General features: G+C 50.5%; 1 protein-coding gene, 2 long non-coding RNA genes and 1 pseudogene across 5 annotated transcripts; 2 read left to right on the top strand and 2 right to left on the bottom strand.

Annotated features, from left to right (window-relative positions):
• Positions 1-50: 50 nt before the first annotated feature.
• On the bottom strand, positions 51-16775 carry LOC145529101 (uncharacterized). Of its 3 annotated transcripts, XM_081548797.1 has the most exons (8): positions 16738-16775; positions 15113-15256; positions 14445-14510; positions 13617-13946; positions 4348-4428; positions 3578-3718; positions 2731-2781; positions 51-627 (listed from the first exon to the last, which is right to left on the bottom strand). In XM_081548797.1, the coding sequence occupies exons 4-8, from the start codon at positions 13923-13925 to the stop codon at positions 133-135; spliced, it is 1077 nt and encodes a 358-aa protein (XP_081404923.1). In that variant the 5' UTR covers positions 13926-13946; positions 14445-14510; positions 15113-15256; positions 16738-16775; the 3' UTR covers positions 51-132. The 3 variants fall into 3 exon arrangements, with proteins under 3 accessions (XP_081404923.1, XP_081404925.1, XP_081404924.1); XM_081548799.1 differs by lacking the exons at positions 13617-13946; positions 14445-14510 and having other exon boundaries at positions 15188-15256; positions 16551-16775; XM_081548798.1 differs by lacking the exons at positions 13617-13946; positions 14445-14510 and having other exon boundaries at positions 15188-15256.
• LOC145529105 (uncharacterized) lies at positions 3597-6384 on the top strand. The gene is made up of 4 exons (XR_014070917.1): positions 3597-3745; positions 4154-4194; positions 4285-5852; positions 6209-6384. It is a non-coding gene; the product is annotated as an uncharacterized LOC145529105 (long non-coding RNA).
• LOC145529104 (uncharacterized) lies at positions 16769-24806 on the top strand. The gene is made up of 2 exons (XR_014070916.1): positions 16769-17094; positions 24644-24806. It is a non-coding gene; the product is annotated as an uncharacterized LOC145529104 (long non-coding RNA).
• LOC145529102 (glycine cleavage system H protein, mitochondrial pseudogene) lies at positions 21924-22432 on the bottom strand (annotated as a pseudogene).
• Positions 24807-25314: the final 508 nt, after the last annotated feature.

Here is a 25314-nt window from a genome sequence, read left to right as displayed (position 1 = left end):
AAGTTTCTGTTGTTTGAACCTTACAAGAAGACACAAAAGGAGCCACGTGCTTCATGGAAGCTCTTTTTTTATGCTCGTCAATGTCGTCCTCACCTCCGAGGCCCTGGTCGCCTGTCGCCCCGCTCACCTGCTCTAGGCCACATACTGCTTCTTTCGCTTACTCTTCTCCGGCTCTGCAAGTAAAAGCTCCAGTTTTCTCTTGAAGAGGGCGAGCTTGGGCCCCCTGTCCCTCTCGGTCCCGAGCCTGGGGGGCGGCCGTGACCCTCTGGCCCTGCCCTGGTGTCTGCCAGCCTCGGGGGACCCCCGGTCCTCCTCCATCATCTCCGCAGGCTCTGGGGGTCCAGGCAGCCGGGCCATCCACCCCCGTGCCTCCAGGCCGCCGGCCTCCGCTGGTTGCATGTCCACGTCACTGGCCTCCAGGGCTGCAGGGGCCCAGCCGGTGGCCGTCAGGACCAGGACTGGAAGGTTCGCTGAGAGGGAGTCTTCTAAGCTCACATCCCCTGGACCTCTGGACTTGAGCATGTGCAGAGGCCTGTCACAGTTTGCAGCACCCGGGGAGCAGCGGTTGAAATGACAGGAGGCGTGACCACGGGCGTCTTCCCAGTCAGCGTTGTAAGGATCTAAAAGCTGACGATAGAAGGGTTTCTGAGCCAGCGAGCAGGGGAATCACACAGAACACACACCTTACAAGCATAAACAATTTCTTCCGTCATGGACCTTGGCAAATTTTGCACAATCTGCCCTGCAAATGAATCTTCAAAAATGCCTTTGATAAAAAAAAAAAATGCCTTTGATAAGGGTTTCCCTGGGGGCTCAGTGGTCAAGAATCCGATTGCCAAGGCAAGAGACGTGGGTTTGATCCCTGGTCCGGGAAGATCCACATGTCGAGGAGCAGCAAAACTAGGGCAGAAGCCCCTGTGCCCTTGGGCCCAGGCTCTGCAACAGGAGAAACCACTGCAGTGAGACGCCCGTGCACCACAACCAGAGTCACCCCCACTCTCCACACCTGGAGAGACCATGTGTGTGGCAACGAAGACCCAGCACAGGCAAAAACATGTTTGAAATTATTTTTTAAACGCGTTTGATAAGGACTTCCCAGGTGGTCCAGTGGCTAAGACTCCGTGCTCCCAATGCAGGGGGCCCAGGTTCAATCCCTGGTCGGGGAGCTAGATCCCGTGTGCCACATAAGCGTTCACGATGCCACCACTAAAGATCCACATGCCGCAACTAAGACCCAGGGCAGCCACATAAATAAGTATTTTTTAATGCATTTGAAAAATATCCCAGAGCCTCCTAAAAGCCCGAGGGTGCCCCCACTGTGGGGGTCTCAGCCTGAGCCCCATCGTTTAAAGCCCCGCTTCCAGCGCTGGCACCCCTGCGCACCCCCTCAGTCTGAGCTCATTTTCCTGCTCTGACCCCGGTGAGGGCCTCGCTCAGGCCGCCCCGGGCCCCTGACACACAGGGCCATCCAAGGAGCCGGAGGAGGTGGAAATGAGTCTGTAAAACATCCACTGTTTCCAAGGTGCCCCGGGTGGTTCTCGAAGGCTGGCCATGGGCACCTCAGGGGCAGGCGACACCCCAGGGCTGCCAAGCGCCCCCCTCCCACTTCTACCAGCACTGCCAACGGGGGCGGCGGAGCTTTCAGGACCCTCCTCGCACCACCTAGGGACCAAAGTTCCTGTTTCTCACTCTTTCACTCCTGCCCCGGGGCTCTGGCTGGAAAGCCCAGGTGCCCACGACCAGGGACGACCTGTGCTGCGCGGAGGCCCTTCCAGACGGGCTCCAGCCGTGAGAATCCGCAAACCAGCAGGTTGATCTGCACGACTCAACCTGTGAGCACCTCCCTCCCAGCTGACCTGCGGCCTCCGTCACAGGACGCACAGAGGGACCCCAGGCCCGAGTCAGCAGGGGACCCCCCTGGGGCCCTTTCCCTTGGGTGGTGACAACTCCCGAGAAAGCTCACTTCCTCTCTGGACAGCTGACATTCATTTATTCCAGAAGGAGAAAATGAACACCAACACGGTAATCTACCAGCAACCATAACCATTTCAGATCCAGAAACTGGTCAGAATTGCTGGAATTCACAAAGCAGACACTCGCTCTTGTGACCCCACCCCCAGCAGAGCAGTGAGTGTCCCCGAGAGGCCCCGAGGCCCAGAGCCCACCCTGGGTGTGGGGTCGAGGTGCAGGTGAGGGCCTCACGTTGCAATAAGCCCACAGAATCTTTCCTTGCAAACCAAGAAACGTCTGGCCAGGCCCTCCAGTGACTGGTTTTGGGTAGAAGGATTTAGCAGCACGCCCGCCCTGTTATCCAGGGGCACCTGGCGTCTTAAACCACCGGGAGGCCAGGGTTACCTACTACACCTGCGTGATCCCTGAGAGTGAATTTAATTTGACTGAGATTCATTTTGAGATTGACTAATTGCAAACCCATGGTCTCGTCAATCTATCTTCCAGGCAAACTATATTAAGCCATTTTTTCTTACTTAAAAAATTGGAAAGAGGAACAAACAATCAGCGTAAATGTCATAGTGAAGCTTTTTCTAAAATATAGCCACACCACTGGGCAGGGCAGAGTTCTAGCAGCAGGCCTGCGGCCGCCCTCCTGAGGAAGGTCTGCCTGCAAGGTTGCCCTCGGCCTGGACTCTGGAAACTTGGACTTGAGGGGGTCCCCCCCACCCCGTCCCCAGATTCAGGAGCTGCTGCTGGCTCCCTCGTTCAGGGACATACCTCTCTCCAGATGCCTTCAACAAAGTCCAGGTGATTCTTCTTGTGATTGGCCTAGAAGAACAAGGAGTTTGGCTCATTCTCTCTATGAAGGAGGGCGGAGAGCAGATTCGAGTTCAAAGGCAAGGATCCAGAGGCTCGCTGCCCCGGCAGCGGTCCTGCCCTGCCCACACTCGTGGATGGTGGCCCGTGATGGGTGGTGACAAGGAGAGCCCTCTCCCAGGAAGCTGAGCACAGGCAGGGACCCCTTCAGGAGTGTTTATAGGACTTAAGATGCAAACCTGGGCCACTCACGAGGGGAAAGCAGAACCAGGAACGTGGCCAGGAGACGGGCTCGGGAGCCAGGTTCAACCGCCCACCATCACACCGGGAAGGATCCCCTAGTCTACACAGCCCCGGGCATGTGTGCTGGACCCAAAGCCAGAAGATGGTGGAAGGTTCTAGGTCATCCACCCCAAACCCTCCCTTTGCAGACGCAGAAGCCGAGGCCCACACAGGAGCCAGGCCTTGCTCAGGGTCCCTGGGAAGAACCCAGGGCTAGCATCCCATATTCCAGAACCTTCCCCCCTAACTCCAGGCTACTGGGGAAAAGCAACTCTTGTTCTTCATCAAAAGACAGACTCTCAAAGGACAGGAATTGAAACATCGCTAGTTGAGGGGGAGAGAGAAATGACCTGAGAAGCAACACCAAGAACCTCAGAGAAGACTAATTCCAAGAAAGGGGTCGGGTCCTGGCAAGGGCTCCTGTTCTCTCAGGCTCCTGCCCTCTCCAGGGTCCAAGTCCGCCCTGGCCTCCAGCCCCCTCCACCCTCCCCACCTCGTCCCCGCCCCGCCAAGAGGGGAGGGGTACCTTGAGGCGATGAAGCCTGTTTCTCTGCCTCTTCTGGAAGCCGGCCCTGGTGCTGGCCGTAAACGCGGCCCGGATGCAGCTGCGGTGGCCGTTCCGCAGACCATCCATGGCTCGGGGGCCGGGGGTGGACCTTTCCCTTAACTGCAGAGCATCGGGGACAAGGCACAGGTCAGTGGTTGCAAGGGGTGGGGGTGGGCTGACCACAGAGGCGTGGAGGGAACTTTCTGCAGCCGTGGAGCCATTGGTCTCCACTGGGCGGACGCAGTTGTCACAAGTCAGAACTCTTTGCCCAAATGGTGACTGTGACTGTGAGTGATAGCTCAGCAAAACAAATCTAGGGAGTTTTCAAAAAATTTTTTAAGTAAAAGGAAACCCACAGGCAGCCGTTGGCCTGGGAGGGCCGCGCACAAGCAGTGCCTTGGTTCGGGGAAAGTCCCTTCGCACCCAGACACCTAGGCTTGTAGAAGCTCACGGGCGAAGTCACACGCCCTTGACACTGAAAGTTCTAAGTTGGAGCAGGGAGGGGGTCACGCATCCAGCTCCCGTGTCCTCCCCACTTTGGTTTGTTTTTAACAGATGAGAAAAATAAGCCCAGATCGTGGACGGACTCGCCCAAGGTGACAAACCCAGACAGCACTCCCCCCGCCCGCTCCCCGAGAAGCACTAGGTCGTCAAAAACATTTGACAATTTTTTTAAAACCATGCAGCCCAAGAGGAGCAGAGAAAACGTCCACTAAAAACAAGACGAGACAGATCACGGCGCGACTTACTGGGAGGAGAGACCACGCACCTCCGTGCTGTTTCATGTCACTTGCTTCCCTCCAGGATCCAGGGGGCCGGCGCCCTAGGCCCTGCAGGAAACACGTCCGTTACAAACACGTGCCACCCACCACCCAGCGCACCACGCGTGGTCGACTCAGGGGTCTCCACACTGGACTCCCTGGAACACCAGTTCTGAGGCAGAAACAGGAAAAGCTACAATCAGACCCTAAAGCACCATATGCATTAGCATTTATTTTTTTAAAGATGCTTACTTAAATTTATTTTTATTATGTTTTGGCCATGCCACATGGCTTGCAGGATCTTGGTTCCCCAACCAGGGCTTGAACTGGGCCCCCCTGCAACAGAAGTAAAGGCAGGGAAGCCCCTCATTTTTTTTTTTTTAATTATTTCTCTTTGGCTGTGCTTGGTCTTCTTCGTTGCTACCCGAGGGCTTTCTCTAGTTGCGACAAGCAGGGGCTACTCCTTCTTGTCACGCGTGGGCTTCTCGCTGCGGCGGCTTCGCGTTACGGAGCTCGGGCTCTAGGGTGCACAGGCTTCAGTAGCTGCAACACATGGGCTCAGCTGCCTCCCTCACCCCCACCCCAGCACGTAGAATCCTCCCAGACCAGGGATGGAACCCCTGCCCTGGCAGGCAGTTTCCTAACCTCTGTGCTACCAGGGAAGTCCCTCCCTTCGCATTTTAAAGGCTAGAAAAGCTCATGGTAAAATCCAAAAATCTTTTTTTTTTGCTTTTTCGTATCAAGTCCTTAAATTCGGATATCATTAATTTTCCCCAAAAGTCATTTTTCTGTCCCAGGAGGGAGGGGGCAGAGCACCCATGCCTCATCACATTTAGTTCATGTCTCCCGAGGCTCCTCTTGGCCGTGAGTGTCTCGGACGCCCCTGCCGATGATGACCCTGACCGTCCTGGGGGGCTGTCCCTCAGCTGGGATCTGCCCCTGCTCTCCCAGGCACACGCGGGGTCCCGCGAGTGGGAGGACCACCAGAGGTGAGGCGACTTCTCCTGTCGAGGGTGTCACAGGAGGCGCGGTCACCCTGGCGTGTCCCATCGCTGGGCTGAGGCCGTGCCTGGCAGCTTCCCCACCAGACAGGGACCTGGTCTCCCCTCCCCCTCCACCCTGCCCTCTTTGGAAAGACATCCCTCTGTGCAGCACCCCACTCACTTGCGGAGGGTTAGGCCGACACCCTCGGAGGGAAGCAGCTGTCTAAATTTCTTGGCTGGGGTGGTTTTTCTCCCACCTGTTGATTTGTTCGTTGATTTGTTCATCACCCACTCAATGGACGTGAGTTTGAGCAAACTGCGGGCAATGGTGAAGGACAGGGCAGTTCTGCGTGCTGCCGTCCGTGGGGTCGCAAAGAGTTGGACACGACTGAGCAACAACAATTGATTTGTTCAATCATTGATTCACATCAGCACGGGCTCATTTAATTCTATATTTGTTGTTGTCATTCAGTTGCGTCCAGCTCTTTGAGACCCCATGGACTGCATCAGGCCCAGCTTCTCCGTCCTTCACCGTCTCTCAGAGCTTACTCAAACTCATGCCCATCGAGTCGGTGATGCCATCCAACCAGCTCACCCTTTGCTGCCTTCTTTTCCACCTGCCCTCAATCTTTCCCAGCATCAGGGTCTTTTCCAATGAGTCAGCTATTCGCATCAGGTGGCCAAAGTATTGGAGCCTCAGCTTCAGCATCAGTCCTTTCAGTGAATATTCAGGGTTGATTGCCTTCAGGATTAAGTGGTTTCATCTGCTAGCTTCCCAGGGGCTCTCAAGAGTATTGAGATTTTCTCCTGTACTTCAGTCAGTCAGTTCATCCGTGTCCGACTCTCTGCGACCCCATGGACTGCAGCACGCCAGGCTTCCCTGTCCATCACCAACTCCCAGAGCTTGCTCAAACTCATGTCCATTGAGTCAGTGATGCCATCCAACCATCTCATCCTCTGTCGTCCCCTTCTCCTCCTGCCTTCAATCTTTCCCAGCATCTATACTTGGGTTGTAATAAAGACTACATCATTTATTTTGTTCTAACTTTGGCTGGAACTTCAGTTGACTCCCATGTCCCTGTAACAAGACCAACCCAAATTAATTTTGATTTCCAAAAGAATACACCCTGTGAGTTACTTAGGACTCTCGATGGGCTTCCCAGGTGGCACTAGGGGTAAAGATCCCGAATGCCAACGCAGGAGACATAAGAGATGTGAGTTTGATCCCTGGGTTGGGAAGACTCCCTGGAGGAGGACATGGTAACCCACTCCAGTATTCTTGTCTGGAGAATCTCATGGACAGAGGGGCCTGGTGGATTACAGTCCATGGGGTCAGAAAGAGTAGGACACGACTGGGCACGCCCGCTCTCCAGGCCAAGGTGAAGCAGGAGGGAGGGGCAGAGCACAATCGTTGAAAGGGTGACGTTGCCCGAGGGCATAACATAACTGATCGGAATCAGGCAGAATCAAGATGGCAGGCAATCCAGCTTCCACTAGACCTTGATGCTCAGTGCCTGCTCAAGCTAGATGACACACCCAGAAATGCCGCGACCATCCCCAGGCCACGAACAAAGACCAAAAAGTGGGTGGTGGCCCAATTCCTGGAAATCTCTGCCCACTCCCCAGAATGGTTGGAATAATCCTCCCACTCTTTAGCCTTGGATAGCAGCTGGCCCTAGTGGCCGGGCTCCGTTCCCCTACACACACACTATATGTCACCAGGGGGATGTCCTGGGGGGAGGTCCAGGACCCCAAGGTCTCAGGGCCAGCCCCCCACTCCCTAGCCCAGCAGCTTCTCCAGCAGAGCAGAGACACAAAGTCCTAACGCCCCAGGACTCTCCCCTCCTCCCTCTCCCTCCGGCACAGGTTACATTAAAACGTCCTTATCATGCAGATCTACTGGAGAATTCTTTGAAACCAAACCTATTATTATTGAAGCCACCGGGTTACACAAACCCTGCAGTCCTTCCTGGCCACTCCTTCTGGACCCTTCTTCTGAATCAAGGTCAAAGTGGGCCTCGGGGAGGCCCCAGCCCCAGTCCGCACCCCGACCCTCTCTGCTCGGTCCAGAAGGGGACTCTGCCGCAGGATCCCAGGCCCATCACAGCCGCCGACCAGCAGCTCCTCCCCTGGGGCCTCTCTGCAGCCACCCCTCCCCCTTCCCGCCCCGACAGTCCGACAGTTCCGGGCCTCTGCCGAGAAACCACAACCTAACCCAGCTGACAACTCAGGAGGGCCCCCCTCCGGGAGCTGTTCAAGGGCTTTCTCTCCAGACACTTCCTGACGAAGAGTTAGAAGTGACCCTCTGTCCCGAGAGCCACACAATGCAAGTCCCGCCCATGAAGCTCTCACCCTGAGTGTCCCTGCCCACCCGGCATCTGCCCGCGACACACACCTGTGTCTGTACACGCATACATGCACACACACACCCACGCACACACACACCCCTGTGCTCACACACAGGCCGCACCCACAGGCCACTCCCCGCACCGACCATCGCCAGCACCACACCGCCAGGCCCCACCGCCCAGCCTGCTCTAGGGTCCCTAATTGGTTCTTCCAAATTGACTCGGCCAAGATCAAATAGCTGATCTTTCCCCAGAATGGCTCCACTGGGGTCCTCTCAGCTCGGTGAAGCTACAACAATCTGCCCACCATATGACGACCCCTTTCTCCCAAGCCGCACTCAGTGACCAACCCCACTGATCCTGCTTCCCACGAGCCCAGAATTCAGCCACTGCCCCCACTTCCCTGACCCAGTCATTCTCCTCTGTGTCTCCTCACTGGCCTATGCACGCCCCCCAAGCCCCTCCGACCCCCTCACCACCATCCCTACCCCCACCCTCACCTAGCCCTGCCCAGTCCTCAGCCCAGAGCAACGCCCTGCTACAGAGAAAGCCCAAGCCCTCCCCCCGGCTCTCCTGCAGCGCCCACCCGGCCCCTCCCACCCCCGGGCTCAGCCTCCCTCGACCCCCACCTGGCCGGCCCCTCCCTTCCATCCTGTCTTTTGTTGTTCAGTCGCTCAGTACTGTTGCTTTTTGCGACCCCATGGACTGCAGTCCGCCAGGCTCCCCGTCCTTCACCATCTTCTATGTTGTTCAGGTGCTAAGTCCTGTCCGACTCCTTGGATGGCAGCACACCAGGCTCCTCTGTCCTCCACTATCCCCCAGACTTTGCTCAAACTCATGTCCGTTGAGTTGGTGATGCTGTCTAACCATCTCATCCTCCAGCCCCTTCTCTCTCTGCCCTCAATCTTTCCCAGCATCAAGGTTTTTTTCCAGTGAGTCAGCTCTCATCAGGTGGCCAAAGTACTGGAACTTCAGTTTCAGCATCAGTCTTTCCAGTGAATATTCAGGGTTGATTTCCTCAGGATTGACTGGTGTGATCTCCTTGCTTTCAAGGGACTCTCGAGAGTCTTCTCCAGCACCACAGTTCGAAAGCATCAGTTCTGGATAGAGACACCTCATCTCCGGTGTGTTAATCTTCCCCACCTTCACTGCCAGTTCTCTCTCTCACACACAGGCTGCACTTGGCTCCCTGGTCCTCATCTCTAACTAACATCCTCTGTACCCTCCTTGTCTGTCTCCAGGGTCTGCAGTCCCTTCAACCAGCTCACACTCGCCCGGGCTTTTTGCTGCCGTGTCCACAGCTGTGTCCGCCAAGCCTGGCCCGGAGCAGAGTGCTGGCCAGTGCTCAGTGAGGGTTCCCGGGGTAAATCACACACATCACTCCACTGAACCTAAAGGGGCTCCACCATCTTCCCGGACCCCTAAGCCAGAAACCAGAAAGATTCTCCTGGAAGCTGAAGAGCTGCTGGGCCTGGGACCAGACTTCCTGGGCCCAAAACCCAGGTCTGCTACCAACCCGGCTGCAGGACTTCAGACGCCTAGAGGACCGAGCTGCTCCTTGGAATCCCTGGCAGTCCAATGGTTAGGACTTGGCACCAGCACTGCCGGGGCCCAGGTTCGATCCTTGGTTGGGGAACCAAGATCGCAGGAGCCACACCGCAGGCCAATAAAAAAATACAGTGGCATCTCCCGAACTCAGATACAAAACGGAAACAGACCCATAGACTCAGAAGACACAGAAAACAAACTATGGTTACCATGGTTACCAAAGGGGAAGAGGGAGGGATAATGAGGAGTTCTGAATGTAACAAATATTGTTGTTGTTCAGTCGTGTCCTCTTTGCAACCCCATGGACTGCAGCACACTAGGCTTCCCTGTCCATCACCCTCTCCCCAGAGCTTGCTCAAACTCATGTCCATCACATTGGTGATGCCATCCAACCATCTCATCCTCTGTCATCCCCTTCTCCTCCCGCCTTCAATCTTTCCCAGCATCAGGGTCTTTTCCAATGAGTCAGTTCTTCGAATCAGGTGGCCAAAGTATTGGAGTTTCAGCTTCAGTATCCGTCCTTCCAATGAATATTCAGGACTGATTTCTTTTAGGATGGACTGGTTTGATCTTGCAGATCAGGGGACCCTCAAGAGTCTTCTCCAACACCACAGTTCAAAAGCATCGATTCTTCGGTGCTCAGCTTTCTTTATAGTTCTACTCTCGCATCCATACATGACCACTGGAAAAACCATAGCCTTGACTAGACGGACCTTTGTTGGCAAAGTAATGTCTCTGCTTTTTAATACGCTGTCTAGGCTAGTCATAGCTTTTCTTCCAAGGAGCAAGCGTCTTTTAATTTCATGGCTGCAGCCACCATCTGCAGTGACTTGTGAGCCCAAGAGACTAAAATTTGTCACTGCTTCCACTTTTTCCCCTTATATTTGCCATGAAGTGATGGGACCGGATGCCATGATCTTAGTTTTCTGAATGTTGAGTTTCAAGCTGGCTTTTTCACTCTCCTCTTTCACCCTCATAAAGAGGCTCTTTAGCTCTTCTTCACTTTCTGTCATTAGAGTGGTATCATCTGCATATCTAAGGTTGTTGATATTTCTCTTGGAAATCTTGTTTCCAGCTTGTGTTTCATCCAGCCTGGCATTTCACATGATGATGTACTCTGCATATATATATATATATATATATTTCCATTTGAATGCAGAGTTCCAAAGAATAGCAAGGAGAGATAAGAAAGCCTTCCTCAGCAATCAGTGCAAAGAAATAGAGAAAAATGACAGAATGGGAAAGACTAGAAATCTCTTCAAGGAAATTAGAGATACCAATGGAACATTTCATGCAAAGATGGGCTCAATAAAGGGCAGAAATGGTATGTACCTAACAGAAGCAGAAGATATTAAGAAGAGGTGGCAAGAATACACAGAAGAACTGTACAAAAAATATCTTCATGACCCAGATAATCATGGTGATGTGATCACTCACCTAGAGCCAGACATCCTAGAATGTGAAGTCCAGTGGGCCTTAGAAAGCATCACTACAAACAAAGCTAGTGGAGGTGATGGAATTCCAGTTGAGCTACTTCAAATCCTCAAAGATGATGCTGTGAAAGTGCTGCACTCAACATGCCAGCAAATTTGGAAAACTCAGCAGTGGCCACAGGACTGGAAAAGGTCAGTCTTCATTCCAATCCCAAAGAAAGGCAATGCCAAAGAATGCTCGGACTACCACACAATTGCACTCATCTCACACGCTAGCAGAGTAATGCTCAAAATTCTCCAAGCCAGGCTTCAGTAATATGTGAACCATGAACTTCCAGATGTTCAAGCTGGTTTTAGAAAAGGCAGAGGAACCAGAGATCAAATTGCCAACATCCTCTGGATCATCGAGAAAGCAAGAGAGTTTCAGAAAAACATTTATTTCTGCTTTATTGACCATGCCAAAGCCTTTGACTGTGTGGATCGCAATAAACTGTGGAAAATTCTGAAAGAGATGGGCATACCAGACCACCTGACCTGCCTCTTAAGAAACCTATATGCAGGTCAGGAAGCAACAGTTAGAACGGGACATGGAACAACAGACTGGTTCCAAATAGGAAAAGGAGTACGTCAAGGCTGTATATTGTCACCTTGCTTATTTAACTTATATGCAGAGTACATCATGAGAAACGCTGGGCTGGAGGAAGCACAAGCTGGAATCAAGATTGCCGGGAGAAATATCAATAACCTCAGATATACAGATGACACCACCCTTATGGCAGAAAGTGAAGAACTAGTCTCTTGATGAAAGTGAAAGAGGAGAGTGAAAAAGTTGGCTTAAAGCTCAACATTCAGAAAACTAAGATCACGGCATCTGGTCCCATCACTTCATGGGAAATAGATGGGGAAACAGTGGAAACAGTGTCCGACTTTATTTTTTGGGGCTCCAAAATCACTGCAGATGGTGATTGCAGCCATGAAATTAAAAGACGCTTACTCCTTGGAAGGAAAGTTATGACCAACCTAGACAGCATATTTAAAAGCAGAGACATTACTTTGCCAACAAAGGTCAGTCTAGTCAAGGCTATGGTTTTTCCAGTAGTCATGTATGGATGTGAGAGTTGGATGATGAAGAAAGCTGAGGGCCAAATAATTGATGCTTTTGAACTGTGGTGTTGGAGAATACTCTTGAGAGTCCCTTGGACTGCAAGAAGATCCAACCAGTCCATCCTAAAGGAGATCGGCCCTGGGTGTTCATTGGAAGGACTGATGTTGAAGCTGAAACTCCAATACTTTGGCCACCTCATGCAATGAGTTGACTCATTGGAAAAGACCCTAATGCTGGGAAGGATTGGGGACAGGAGGAGAAGGGGACGATAGAGGATGAGATGGCTGGATGGCGTCACTGACTTGATGGGCATGGGTTTGGGTAGACTCCGGGAGTTGGTGATGGACAGGGAGGCCTGGCGTGCTGCAATTCATGGGGTCGCAAAGAGTCAGACACGACTGAGTGACTGAACTGAACTGAACTGACTCTGCATATAAGTTAAATAAGCACGGTGACAACATACAGCCTTGACGTGCTCCTTTCCCAATTTGGAACCAGTCCGTTGTTCCATGTCCAGTTCTAACTGTTTCTTCTTGATCTACATACAGGTTTCTCAGGAGGCAGGTAAGGTAGTCTGGTATTCCCATCTCTTGAAGAATTTTCCACAGTTTGCTGTGATCCACACAGTCAAAGGCTTTGGCACAGTCAATTAAGCACAAGTAGATGTTTTTCAAGATGGTAGGAGGGGCAAAATCATGTTTAGGATCAAACATCATAGCCACCAGAGATGCTTAGAGGCCCCAAGCAAAACCCTTGTGCGCACCAGGACCCAGGGAAAGGAGCAGTGACCCCACAAGAGACTGAGCCAGACCTGCCTTTGAGTGTCTGGGAGGCACAGGTCGGCAGTGGCCTGCCGCGGGGACAGGGGCTCCGGCTGCGGCAGCGCTGGGATACACAGCGTGTGGCATGGGTCCTCTTGCAGGAGCCCCACCATAGAGCCGCCGAGCAGACCACCCACAAACTGGAGAATAATTATACCAAAGAGTTTGATTCACAGGGTCGCAAAATTATACCACTTTTGCAAAAGTTCTAGGGCTGACAACAGGTTTCCCAACCTGTAGATCCAGCAAAGGGACTGCGAACCCCCAAGAAATAGAAGATATGCACGCATGCTAAGTCGCTTCAGTCATGTCTGACTCTCTGCGACCTGACTGTAGCCTGCCAGGCTCCTCTGTCCATGGGATTCTCCAGGCAAGAATACTGGAGTGGGGTGACATGCCCTCCTCCAGGGGCTCTTCCCAACCCAGGGATGGAACCCACATCTCTTATGTCTCCTGCACTGGCAGGAGGGTTCTTTACCACTAGCACCACCTGCGAAGCCCATAAATCAACTGTACTTAGTTTTACAGAAAATACCTGCTGCTGGCCTCCTTGTGGTCCAGTGGTTAAGAATCTGAAAGCCAGTGAGGGGGACACGTGGGAAATAAGATCCCACATGTCTCGGAGCAACTACTACGCTGTCATGCCGTAAGGACTAAAGCCCGTGCCCCAGGGCCCATGCTTCACAACAAGACACCCACTGCAATGAGTGCCCACGGGCCACAACTCAGGAGTAGCCCCTGTTCAGCAAAACTAGAGAAAACCCACGCACAGCAAAGAAGCCCCAGCACACACATAATTTTTTAAATGCCTGTTAACTCGGCAGAAAGAGGGAAAAGATAGGGGCCTTCCCCAAACAGTCCAAAGCCCCAGAGCCTGGGGTGGCCTCCTCTCTGCAGCCCAGGTGAGCTTGGCTCCCTCCTCCTCCCTGCTTGGACCTGCCCCAGCCCCCTACTGCCGGGAGGAGCGCCCTGGGGGACGGGCCAGCCTCCGAACTAGAGCCCCCTGTGGAGGTTCCTACCTGGAGTCCGGGAGCCCCCAGGAGCAGAGGCTGCAGAGAGAAGCTGGAGGCGAATTCCAGAGGGCCGGCTTCTGAGGGCAGAGGAGCTAGGAGGGGGCGACGCTGGTCTGAAGAAGAGAACAGAGAGGCAAAGCGGTCTTTGGCCAAAGAGGAGCTCAGCAAGTCTACTCTCAAGATCCGCCAGGAAGGAGAGAGAACATCGTGACCCTCCTCGCCCCCAGCCTCCACAGGGCCCCACGGAGGAGGCACGCTGGGGACGAAGGGGTCTGGGATGCAGAACAGGGCATCTCTCTCTAACTTGGCCTCCATGCTTTACTCAGTTTTCCATTTCTGCTTTAAAGGAAAAACACACTCAAAAAGCTCTCCCTTAACAATATTCAAAAACTAACCAACAGTTCAAAACAGGCATCTTTTCCTTGCACTACAATTTGCCCTGAAAGATTTCCCAAGCTCCTCTTCCCCCAGTGGTGGTTTCCAAGGCAGCATGGAAATGGTCTGTCGTTTCACAGGAGGCTAGGTCTTTACATCTCTGCCCATGTGAAACCAAGATCTGGGTCAAGTTTCGAATATCTGAGCACCTTTCCTGGACTGGGAACCTGACAGAGCAAGAAGTCTTTGAAGGTCAAATTTCTGAAGACAAACTCCTGCGCGCACACACACTGACAAGAAATAATCCTGGGTGTGTTGATCTTCCAAGGACACCTTCACGAGCTCAACCCCACCCCTGCACCAGAGCAGGTGCTCAGGAAATACTATTCAAGTGTAATAACCTAACGGAGACCAGAAGGCTGAACATTACCCCCTGCACCTCCTGGGACCCTCTGGGACTTCCCTGGCAGTCCAGTGGTTAAGACTCTTCGCTTCCACTACAGGAGGCATGGGTTTGATCCCTGGCTTAAAATAAAAGAAAGAAAGGAAGAATGAATTACGTTCTGCCAAAGAATTACGTGCTGCCTAGTATCTTCGGTCAGGTTCTTGGGAAGAGGCAGGGGACAGTAAGATCTGTATTTTCACGCACAAATACAGGGAAAGTTTCTTCTGTTTTTTTTCTCTAGTGTTAACTGCTTTTCTCTAGTTGCAGCAAGCAGGGGCTACTCTCTAGTTGCGGTACACGGAGATCTCATTGAGCTGGCTTCTCTTGTGAAGCACGGGTTCTAGGGTATTCGGACTTCGGTAGTTGCAGCTTCCGGACTCTAGAGCAAGGGCTCAGTAGTTGTGGCTCAGGGGCTCAGTTGTTTAGCAGCTTGTGGAATCTTCCCAGAGCAGTGATTGAACCTGTGTCTCCCACACTGACAGGCAGGTTCTTTACCACTGGGCCACCAGGGAAGCCCTTCAGTGTAAGATGAACCCCTTCATACCATACGTGGTGTTATTTTGACCAGACACTTTTGGGTACAATTATACTGAGATAAAGTTTTTAAAAATGACAGTGAATTTTTTTTCACTTTGCAATCTCCTGTCCCTTAACGCCATCTGAAAAACAGATCAAAACTTACAACTCAACTTCAAGACAATGTTGAGCAAGCTGTAAAGGGAGAAGCAGTTTCAGAGGCGGCCACATCTCATGGTACCTTGTGTGTGTAGATTGGCCTCTCCAGAGCTCCCAGGCTCCTCTCAGAATCCATCAAGGTCACCCAGCTCTGCACCCAAAATAGAAGAATTCCCGTTCAGGCTGAAGGAACCCACAGAAAAGCCAGAGACCATCTGAGGTTTTCTTATTATAAATCAGTCTGTCTAGGGGAAACTACAAGTTAGAATAATATTTTATTTTGAAAAAATACTGTGCAACTTGGCACACAGACATTAATTTTGTTGCTGTTGTATGTCAGTCTGTGTGACCCCATGGACTGTAGCCCACCAGGCTCCTCTATTCATGGGACTTCCCAGGCAAGAACACTGGAGTGGGTTGCCATTGCCTCCTCCATTGGACCTTCCCAGCTCCGGGATGGAACCCGGGTCTCCCGCTTCAGGTAAATTCCTAGGTGTCTTAGAATTCTCCTGTGGGCTTGGGGCAGGGGAATTTCCAGGCTGCTAGAGGTCCCAGGAGGGAGCAGGGTCAGCCCAAGGTCACCCTCCCACTCTCACCTGGTCAGAGCTGGCCCAGGCCACCCCACCCTGGCGGGGAGCTGCAGGCGCCCCTTCTCAGCCCCTCACTCCACACCGGAGGAGGTGGCGGAACCTCAGCCCTCACCGGCCCTGGGCAGGGGAGTTGGTGGAGGACAACATAGCTCAGTTGGTAAAGAATCTGCCTGCGGTGCAGGAGACCCGGGGTGAATTCCTGGGTCAGGAAGATCCCCTGGAGAAGGTACCCACTCCAGTGTTCTTGGGCTTCCCTTGTGGCTCAGTTGGTAAAGAATCCGCCTGCGATGTGGGAGACCTGGTATCCTGGCCTGGAGAATCCCATGGACTCTATAGTCCACGGGGTCGCAAAGAGGGGGACCCTGAGCGACTTTGACTTCGCTTCACTTCAACAGATATTTCTCCTCAGGGGGGAAAGAAAGGGGGCTCTCTCCGAGGCAGGGACCCAAGTCCCGGGAAGGAGGAACCATCCTCACACCAGAGATGCCCCCAAAGTGCCGGCTGGGCAGGGTGAGGAGCCGCCCACCCTCGCTGCGGGGGTTCTTCAGCCCCTGAGTCAGGGGCCCCCACCACGAGGGGAAGGCTCTCTTCACTCCTACAAGGCAGGGCCCACCCCTCCCCGGGGCTGGTGGTCCTTCCCCCACGGGGCAGGGAGCCCACGCAGGGTCTGGGCTCTGCCGCCTCGGGCCCCTCCTGGCCGCTGGGGCCTTTTCTTGCTGCAAGAGGCCCACCCGCGACCTAACGCGGCCCGGGCGGCTTTAATGGCCCCCTTGAGCGGGCGGCAGGTGCGGGGAAAGGCGCCCCGTGCGGGGCGGGAGCAGCTGGCGGCGCCCGTGGCCGCACACCTGAGCCCACCTGCCCGAGATCCGCCGCGCCCCGTGCGGCCTCCAGGCGCAGCGAGGACCTGGCTCCCAAGGGGTGACTCCGAGGGGGTTGTTTACTCAAGTGGGGGCCAGGGTGAGGTTGCTCAGGTGAGGCTGGCGCTGGGCTGCTGTTTATTCAGAGCACCTGGCGTCGCAGGGCACAGTCGCTGCGGGCCTACCTTCTGAATGGCATGTCCGTTTTGTTCACAGTGTGACTATCCACCGGGTCGAGAAGGAAGGTCTTGCTGCCCGACCGGTGTGACGTCACAGGCATCTCCATGACAACGCATCCGGCGGCTCTCCACCCGCCCGCGCCCCCCGCGCTCTGGCGGTTCGACCTGGCGGCCCCTTCGCGAAGCTCCTGTGAACCCGCTGTGCTAGTCGCCCCCATCCCTGCTCCACTCGCGGACACAATTTTGCCGCAAAATCTTGAGTGACTCCCCCGTGCCGGGGATGACCCTCAAACCGTAACCCCACGTTCCCTGCCGGCGGCATCCAGACCTAAAAACCGCGCCTGCCCCCACGTCTCCTTCCAGGTGCGGAAAGTTACCGAGACCCCTCCCTCCCTCTCAAGCAGAAGTCAGAGCTGACTTCTGCTGGAAAGGCTTCCCTCACCTTGCCCCCACCCCTGACTTTTTATCCTCTTCCTCTTAGTTTGGCACCTCCTCCAGGAAGCCTTCCTTGATCTGAAAGTCTTGGTTAGGAGCCATTTCTCTGCACGCCCACCCACAGCAGGCCAGACCAGCCTGTAGAGAAGCTGCCTGTTGATTTCTACCTGGTTCACTAGACTGTCACCCTGTGAGCCAAGGAACTTTCAGTCCTCAGCTCTCCCGCGTGCTTGTTGCTCAGTCGCTAAGTCCTGTCTGGCTGTTTCGGACCACATGGAGTGCGGCACACGCCAGGTTTCCCTGTCCTTCACTATCTGCCCTTAGAGTGGTATCATCTGCATATCTGAAGTTGTTGGTATTTCTCCTGGAAATTTTGATTCCAGCTTGTAATTCATCCAGCCTGGCATTTCACATGACGCACTCTGCATACAAGTTAAGCAAGCAGGGTGACAATATACAGGCTTGACGTACTCCTTTCCCAATTTTGAACCAGTCCATTGTTCCATGTCCGGTTATACCTGTTGCTTTTTGACCTGCATACAGGTTTCTCAGGAGATAGATAAGGTGGTCTGTCTGGTGTTCACATCTCTTGAAGAATTTTTCACAGTTTGTTGTGATCCACACAGTCAAAGGCTTTAGTGCAGTCAATGAAACAAATAGATTTTTTTCTGGAATTGCTTTGCTTTTTCTATGATCCAGCGGATGTTGGCAATTTGATCTCTGGTTCCTCTGCCTTTTCTAAATCCAGGCTGTACATCTGGAAGTTCTCAGATCATGTACTGCTGAAGCCTGACTTGAAGGATTTTGAGCATTACCTTGCTAGCATGTGAAATGAGTGCAATTGTGCAGTAGTCTGAACTTTGTTTGGCATTGCCCTTCTTTGGGATTGGAGTGAAAACTGACCTTTTCCAATCCTGTGGCCACTGCTGAGTTGCTGACATATTGAGTGCAGCACTTTAACAGCTTCATCTTTTAGGAGTTGAAATAGCTCAGCTGGAGTTCCATCACCTCCCCTAGCTTTGTTCATAGAGATGCTTCTTAGACCCACTTGACTTCACACTTCAGGATGTCTAGCTCTAGGTGAGTGACTACACCATCATGGTTATCCGGATCACTAAGATTTTTATTTTCTTTTTTGGTATAATTCTGTGTATAATTGCTACCTCTTAATCTCTTCTGCTTCTGTTAAGTCCTTACCATTTCCGTCCTTTATAGTGTCCATCCTTGCATGAAATGTTCCCTTGATATCTCCAATTTTCTTGACGAGATCTCTAGTCTTCTCCATTCTATGGTTTTCCTCTATTTCTTTGCATTGTTCATTTAAGAAAGCTTTCTTATCTCTCCTTGCTATTCTCTGAAACCCTGCATTCAGTTGTGTTTACTTTTAATTTCTCCCTTGCCTTTCACTTCTCTTCTTTCCTCAGCTATGTGTAAAGTCTCCTCAGACCACCACTTTGCCTCTTTGCATTTCTTTCTGTTGGGGATGGTGGTTATATGCACAGCACAACAACTGCTCAGAAGTATTTTTTTTTCAATGAATGATGAAAGGAATTACCAAATTAATATGCCACAAATAATATTAGTTGCACAGTCACTAATTAGTTAAAATGGAAATATAGTTGATTTACAATGTGGTATTTAATTTCTGGTGACAGTGATTCAGTATTTTTATGGATTATATGCCATCGTAGGTTATTTACAAGATAACTGGTTTACTTACCTATGCTACACAGTAAATCCTCCTTGCTTATCTACTTTGTACATAGTAGTTTCTATCTGTTAATCCCATACTGCTAATTCATCTTTCCCCCTTCCCTCTGCCCTTTGGTAAGTACTAATTTGGTTTCACATGCCTGTGAATCTGTTTCTGTTTTGTATATACATTCATTAGTATTATTTTTTTAGATTTCACATATAAGTGATATCCTATAGTATTTGTCTCTGTTTTTCTGACCTATTTCATTAAGCATAATATTCCACATTACCACAAAGAGCAGTATTTCACTCTTTTTTATGGCTGAGTAATAGTCCACTGTGTGTGTGTGTGTGTGCGTGTATTCCTTACAGTTTTCCATGTAGAAGATCATGTCATCAACAAATCGAGATCACTTTTACTCTTTTCTGTCCAGTCAGGGTACTTTTCATCTTGACTAACTGCCCTAACCGAGACCTCCAGGATGGTGTTAAATTCAGGTTAAATTCAGAACATCCTGTCTTACTTTTTCAATTTTATTTATTATGTATTTTATTTCTGGCTGCGCTGGGTCCTCATTGCTGCAGGCTTTGCTCTAGCTGCGGTGGGTGGGGCGGCCACTGCCTGGTGCGTGGGCTCTCTCTGCGGTGGTTCTCTCTGTGCAGGGCACAGGCTTACGGCGCACGGGGCTTAGTTGCTCCGTGGCATGTGGAGTCTCCCCGACCAGGGATCAAACCCAAATCCCCTGCATTAGCAGGTGGATTCTTATCCACCGAGCCACCAGGAACGTCCCACCCTGTCTGTTTTTTAATTGTGCATTTAATTGTAGCGCCAAATACCTTGAGTCTGTTTGAATTACAAAGAAATGTTAAGGAAGAGATGAAATACTTACAGATGAAATGACTCAGTGAAATTCAGAAACTGCTTCAGAAAGCCTGGGGGACAGAAGCGGGTTGTACGGAGTGTGGACGGGACTGGCCTTGACCATTTGGCTGGATGGGAACGGTGATGGGCACATGGGGTTCCATGGACAATGAATGGAGTTCAAGTGTGAAATGTTTTATTGGCTTCATCCGTCCAACTTGGTTTTGGCCGCACCTCACTGCTTGTGGGATGTGGGATCTTAGTTCTCCAAACCGAGATTGAACTGGAGCCCTCGGCAGTGAGAGCACTGCTGGAGTCCTAACCACTGGATGCCCAGGGAACTCCCTATCCATTCAACTTTTTAAAAGGTGGAGTGCTGACATCAATTTTTTCACTCTGATTTGTTAGGTTTTTTTTTATTTTTTACCTTGGAATTAAAAAAACAACAGTGCATTTTGGGCCACATTTAAAGTTCTAGACCTTTCACTGATCAAGTGTCGAGGCTTTAAAGTACTTTCATAAGGAGGTGATTATGTTCTGAGCAGACATATACACCTGGCAGAAAATATGCTCAGCTCCTCGGAGCCGAAGCAGCGTCACAGGATCTTTGTTCAGACTTTGATGGTGCTATTAATACACCATGAGTCACAAAGAGCCCTGCTTCCTGGAATGTTCCTTCCTATAGAAGAGTAATCTGTTATCACACTTTCAAAGGTTTGAGAAGATCTTGAAGGCTTAGAAAAGGGACGAATATCTTCCCAAATTATACAATTGTTTAAACAATTTGCCATCCCCACAGGAAAGGGGGAAATATCAGCTGTGTGCACCAGTTACTCATTGAGTCCACAAATATATATCAGGTGCACTGGGCTGGCAGTGGACAAACTTAACCTTCACGGCCACCAGGCACTGGAGAGGCGGGAAGATGGACTTCAGACTTTCACTGGAGGACAGTTGTGAGACACGCGTCAAAGAAAGGGGGAGGATGCAGGGTAAACTGAGGCCAGATAGGGGGAGAGGATCGGGCACCATCAATCACACACTTTGAATGGGGTCATTGAATGGAGAGCTGGTGTGGGGAAAAAATCAAGGGTCTGTGGACAGCCCTCTGGGGAGCAAGTAGTGGCAGATACGGCCCATTCATGGCCCCCTTCTTACCCGGGACCACTTGGAGCTGCAGTGGCCTCATCTATCAAAGGGATAAATAATGATACTTAGAAGATTCCAGGGCTTCCCTGGTGGCTCGGTGGTAAAGAATCCACCTGCCAGCGCAGGAGGCACGGGTCTGATCCCTGATCTGGGAGGATCCCACATGCCGAGGAGCAACTAAACCCACGCACCACGACTGCTGAAGCCCACGTGCCCTAGAGCCGTGCTCTGAAACAAAAAGCCACTGCACTGAGAAGCCAGCGCCATGCAACTGAACAGTAGCCCTGGCTTGCTGCAACTAGAGAAAAGCCTAATGAAGACCCAGAGCAGTCATAAATAAATAAATAAATAAAATTATAAATAAAAGAGAAGATTCCAAACTCAAGGGAGATCCATAACGATAATTGTTGAAGCTGGCTGATGGGAATGGAGTGGCTCACAGAACAGTCCCCTCTGCTTTGTGTGAGAAAATAGATGTAACATAACAGTTACCATTTTAACCATTTTTTTTTACATGATTAAGAAGTTGAATATTTTATTATAAAATTGTTTATTCTCCTGCAAGGCTGTTGCTTCACTGTATAAAAATAGCACCAGCAAACACAGTATATTGCAAAATTAAGAGACTAATATTCTTTGCTGGACACTATACAACTAACACACTTTTCTCCACGGGCAGTTATTTCTAGTGGGAAGATCCTTTTGACCCAAATCCAAGGATAGCTGTAAGCAAGTTACAATGTCATATAAGGTTTAAGATAACCATGTTATCCTTGAATTACATAATTTTTGTAATTAGTTTTACCAGAGATAATTTCAGGAATTCTGAATATTTAACTGGAGCCTAGCCTAAAAATCACAGGATGCTGTGGAAAAGATGCACAGTGTTTATCTGAAGTCATTAGGAAGTTAAGGGGTATTTTCTTCAGGAAACATTGTCATAAGTAGTTTCTTTTGCCAAAGTTGCTTTTTAAATATCTATCCACCACTAATTTAAGACAACTGTGCTAGATGAAGTTGTTTCAAAGTAGTTTATTTAGGGGTTCCATCTTCACTCAATAGATTTTATGCATTTCTCATATGCTTCTTCACTCATTAGTTCTTCTAGTTCTGAATGTCATCTTGATCAGCCAACCATCTTCATAACAAGATTTGTTGACAAGTCCTGGCTCTTCTGCTAGAGCTTTATTAATTTCAGTTACTTCTCCTGATAGGAGGAGAATACAGTTCACTAGCAGCTTTCACATTTTCCAAAGCACCAAACTCCTCTTGTTTGTTCAACTTTGTCCCAACTTCGGGCAGACTGCAGTAAACAACACCTCCCAAAGCCTCCTGTGAAAAATTGCTGATTCCCACTGTTCCAACACCGTTTTCTGTTGTTACCCATTCATGTTTTTCTGTGAATTTCCGCGCCGACAGCAGAGCAGGGCTGGTGCGCGGCGCCCGGACGGCACCCGCCCGCAGTAACCAGGGCCGCAGCGAGCAGGGTGCGCTGGGTGCCGAGATGGCGCACAGGCTGCCGACCACGGCCTGCATGCTCCGCACCACTCGCAGCGCCATGTTCACACCCATTTTGACCACTTTTAAATGGACGTGAGAGTTGGACCATAAAGAAGGGTGAGCACCGAAGAATTGACGCTTTTGAACTGTGGTGTTGGAGAAGACTCTTGAGAGTCCCCTGGACTGCAAGGAGATCCAACCAGTCCACCCTAAAGGAGACCAGTCCTGAGTGTTCACTGGAAGGACTGATTTTGAAGCTGAAACTCCAATACTTTGGCCACCTCATGCGAAGAGTTGACTCATTGGAAAAGACCCTGATGCTGGGAAGGATTGGGGGCAGGAGGAGAAGGGGACGACAGAGGATGAGATGTCTGGATGGGATCACTGACTCGATGGACATGAATTTGAGTAAACTCTGGGAGTTGGTGATGGACAGGGAGGCCTGGTGTGCTGCAGTCCATAGGGTCACAAAGAGTCAGACATGACTGGGCAACTGAACAACAACAACACCAGTCATTTCTAAGTGTACGGGTCAGTGGGATCAAGTACAATTACATCATTGTGCCTCCAATCACTACCATCCATCTCTAGAACTTTTTCATCATCCCCAGCTGAAACTCTGTCTGAATTAAATACCAACTCCCCCTCCCCCAGCCCCTGGCAACCACCCCTGTACTGTGTGTCTATGAATTTGACTCCTCTTGATATCTCATATGAAGTGGAATCATACATGGCAATTCCCTGCCAGTCCAGTGATTACGACTCAGCTCTTTCGCTGTTGCGGCCTGGGGTTCAATTCGGTTGGGAAACTAACATCCTGCAAACTGTGCAACACAGGCAAAAAATTTTAAAAAATAAGTGGAATCATACAGTAATTTGTCCTTCTGTGTCTAGTTTATTTCACATAGCATACTGTCCTCAAGGTTCATTCATGTCATAACGTACTAGAATATCCTTCCTTTTTAAGGCCAAATAATATTTCATTGTGTGTATATGCCACATTTTGTTTATCCATCTGTTCACTGATGAGTGTTTGGGTTGTTTGTACCTTCTGGCTAATATAATGACACTGCTATGAACACTGATTTCTGAGTATATACCCAGAGGTGGAATTGCTGGATCATATAGTAATTGTTTAATTTTTTGAGGGACCAAACTCCCTGTACATTTTTTCAGTAACAGCTTGAGATGTTCATATACTATACAATTCATTCATTTAAAGGTACAGTTTGGGGCTTCCCTGGTAGTCCAGGGGTTAAGAATCTGCCTTCCAATGCAGGGGGTGCGGGTTTGACCCCTGGCAGCAGAACTAAGATCCCACGAGCCGAGGAGCAACTAAGCCAGCACACCAACTAGAGAAGCCCCCGCACCGCAACGAAAAGCCTGCACAGCCAAAAATTTTCGAAAGTGTACAGTTCACTGACTTTACTATTTTCACTCTCTGTGTCTCTTCCCCAAGGTCCCTGGCCAACCATGCAGCTACGTTCTGTCTCTATGGATTTGCCTATCCTGGACATTTCATATGAGTGAGATCATGGAATAAAAACGTGGCCTTTTGTGACTGATTTCTTTCACTTGGCATAGTTTTCAAGGTACATTCGTATTATAGTGTGAATCAGTACTTCATTCCTTTCTATGGCAATAATTTTCCATTGCAGTGGAATATTTATTTTCCATTCATCAGTTGATGGACATTTGGTTTGTCTTCACCTTTTGGCTTTTGTGAATAATTGTTGTTCAGTCGCTAAGTTGTGTCTGACTCTTTGTGATTCCGTGGACTATAGGCTCTCCTGTCCTTTACTATCTCCTGAAGTTTGCTCAGATTCATGTCCATTGAGTCGGTGATGCTATCCAACCATCTCATCCTCTACTGCCCGCTTCTCCTTTTGCCTTCAGTCTTTCCCAGCATCAAGATCTTTTCCCATGAGTCTACTCTTTGCATCAAGTGGCCAAAGTACTGGAGCTTCAGCTTCAGCAGCAGCCCTTCCAATGAATATTCATGGTTGATTTCCTTTAGGATTGATAATGCTGCTACGAAAATGTGTGCACACATATCCTGAAGACACAGAGGGCTGACTTCCCCGTTTATACAAGACTGGAGCATCCTCAGATTTTGGTGTCCTCGGGGGTCATGGAACAAAGCCCCCGAGGGACAGACACCCTGGGAGGACTGTATGTGTTTTTGTGGACATATGTTTTCATTTCTCCTGGGTACATACCTAGGAGTGGAATTGCTGGATCACATGGTAACTCTATGTTTAACTTTTCCAGGAACCGCCAGACTGTTTTCCAAAATGGCACGACTTTACATTCCCATCATCGGTGTGTGAGGGCTCCGATTACTGAGTGTGCTTGTCAACACTTACTTGTCTCTCTCCACTTCTGCATGCACTTTAGAAATCTACAAAATAAAAGTTAACAAAGAAACTAGAAACTGTAAGTTAAAGTGTTTGTAAACTGTGAAGGTCTGAGACTAATTTGTAAGCAGCTATCTGAGTGCCTCAGTTCAGTTCAATTCAGTCGCTCAGTTGTGTCTGACTCTTTGTGACCCCATGAACTGCAGCATGCCAGGCCTCCCTGTCCATCACCAACTCCTGGAGTTTATCCAAACTCATGTCCATTGAGTCAATGATGCCATCCTACCATCTCATCCTCTGTCGTCCCCTTCTCCTCCTACCCTCAATCTTTCCCAGCATCAGGGTCTTTTCTAATGAGTCAGCTCTTTGCATCCGGTGGCCAAAGTATTGGAGCTTCAGCTTCAACATCAGTCCTTCCAATGAACACCCAGGACTGATCTCCTTTAGGATGGACTGATTGGATCCCCTTGCAGTCCAATCATGTGCCAAACACTAAGTATTTTGGACACAGATATTTACCAAACAAACACGTCTATGTTTGAGAGTCAGGACTGGGCCTGTTTGCTCTTCATAAACCCCATCACT

The sequence above is a fragment of the Giraffa tippelskirchi genome, chromosome 12 (assembly GCF_054371585.1).
Source record: "Giraffa tippelskirchi isolate mGirTip1 chromosome 12, T2T-mGirTip1v1.2.pri, whole genome shotgun sequence".
NCBI classification, from domain to species: Eukaryota; Metazoa; Chordata; class Mammalia; order Artiodactyla; family Giraffidae; genus Giraffa; species Giraffa tippelskirchi.
The sequence above is the reverse complement of the archived record's forward strand: the minus strand, read 5'-3'. Positions and strand labels throughout refer to the sequence as shown.

What these genes read in the sequence shown, in the direction of transcription:
- LOC145529101 (XM_081548797.1), bottom strand. Translation starts at nt 13,925, where the DNA reads ATGGAGGCCAAGTTAGAGAGAGATGCCCTGTTCTGCATCCCAGACCCC. An exon ending in ACAGGCTTCATCGCCTCAAG is followed by an intron (nt 2,782 to 3,577) that starts GTACCCCTCCCC and finishes TTGTTCTTCTAG; the next exon opens with GCCAATCACAAGAAGAATCA. An exon ending in TTGAAGGCATCTGGAGAGAG is followed by an intron (nt 628 to 2,730) that starts GTATGTCCCTGA and finishes TTCTATCGTCAG; the next exon opens with CTTTTAGATCCTTACAACGC.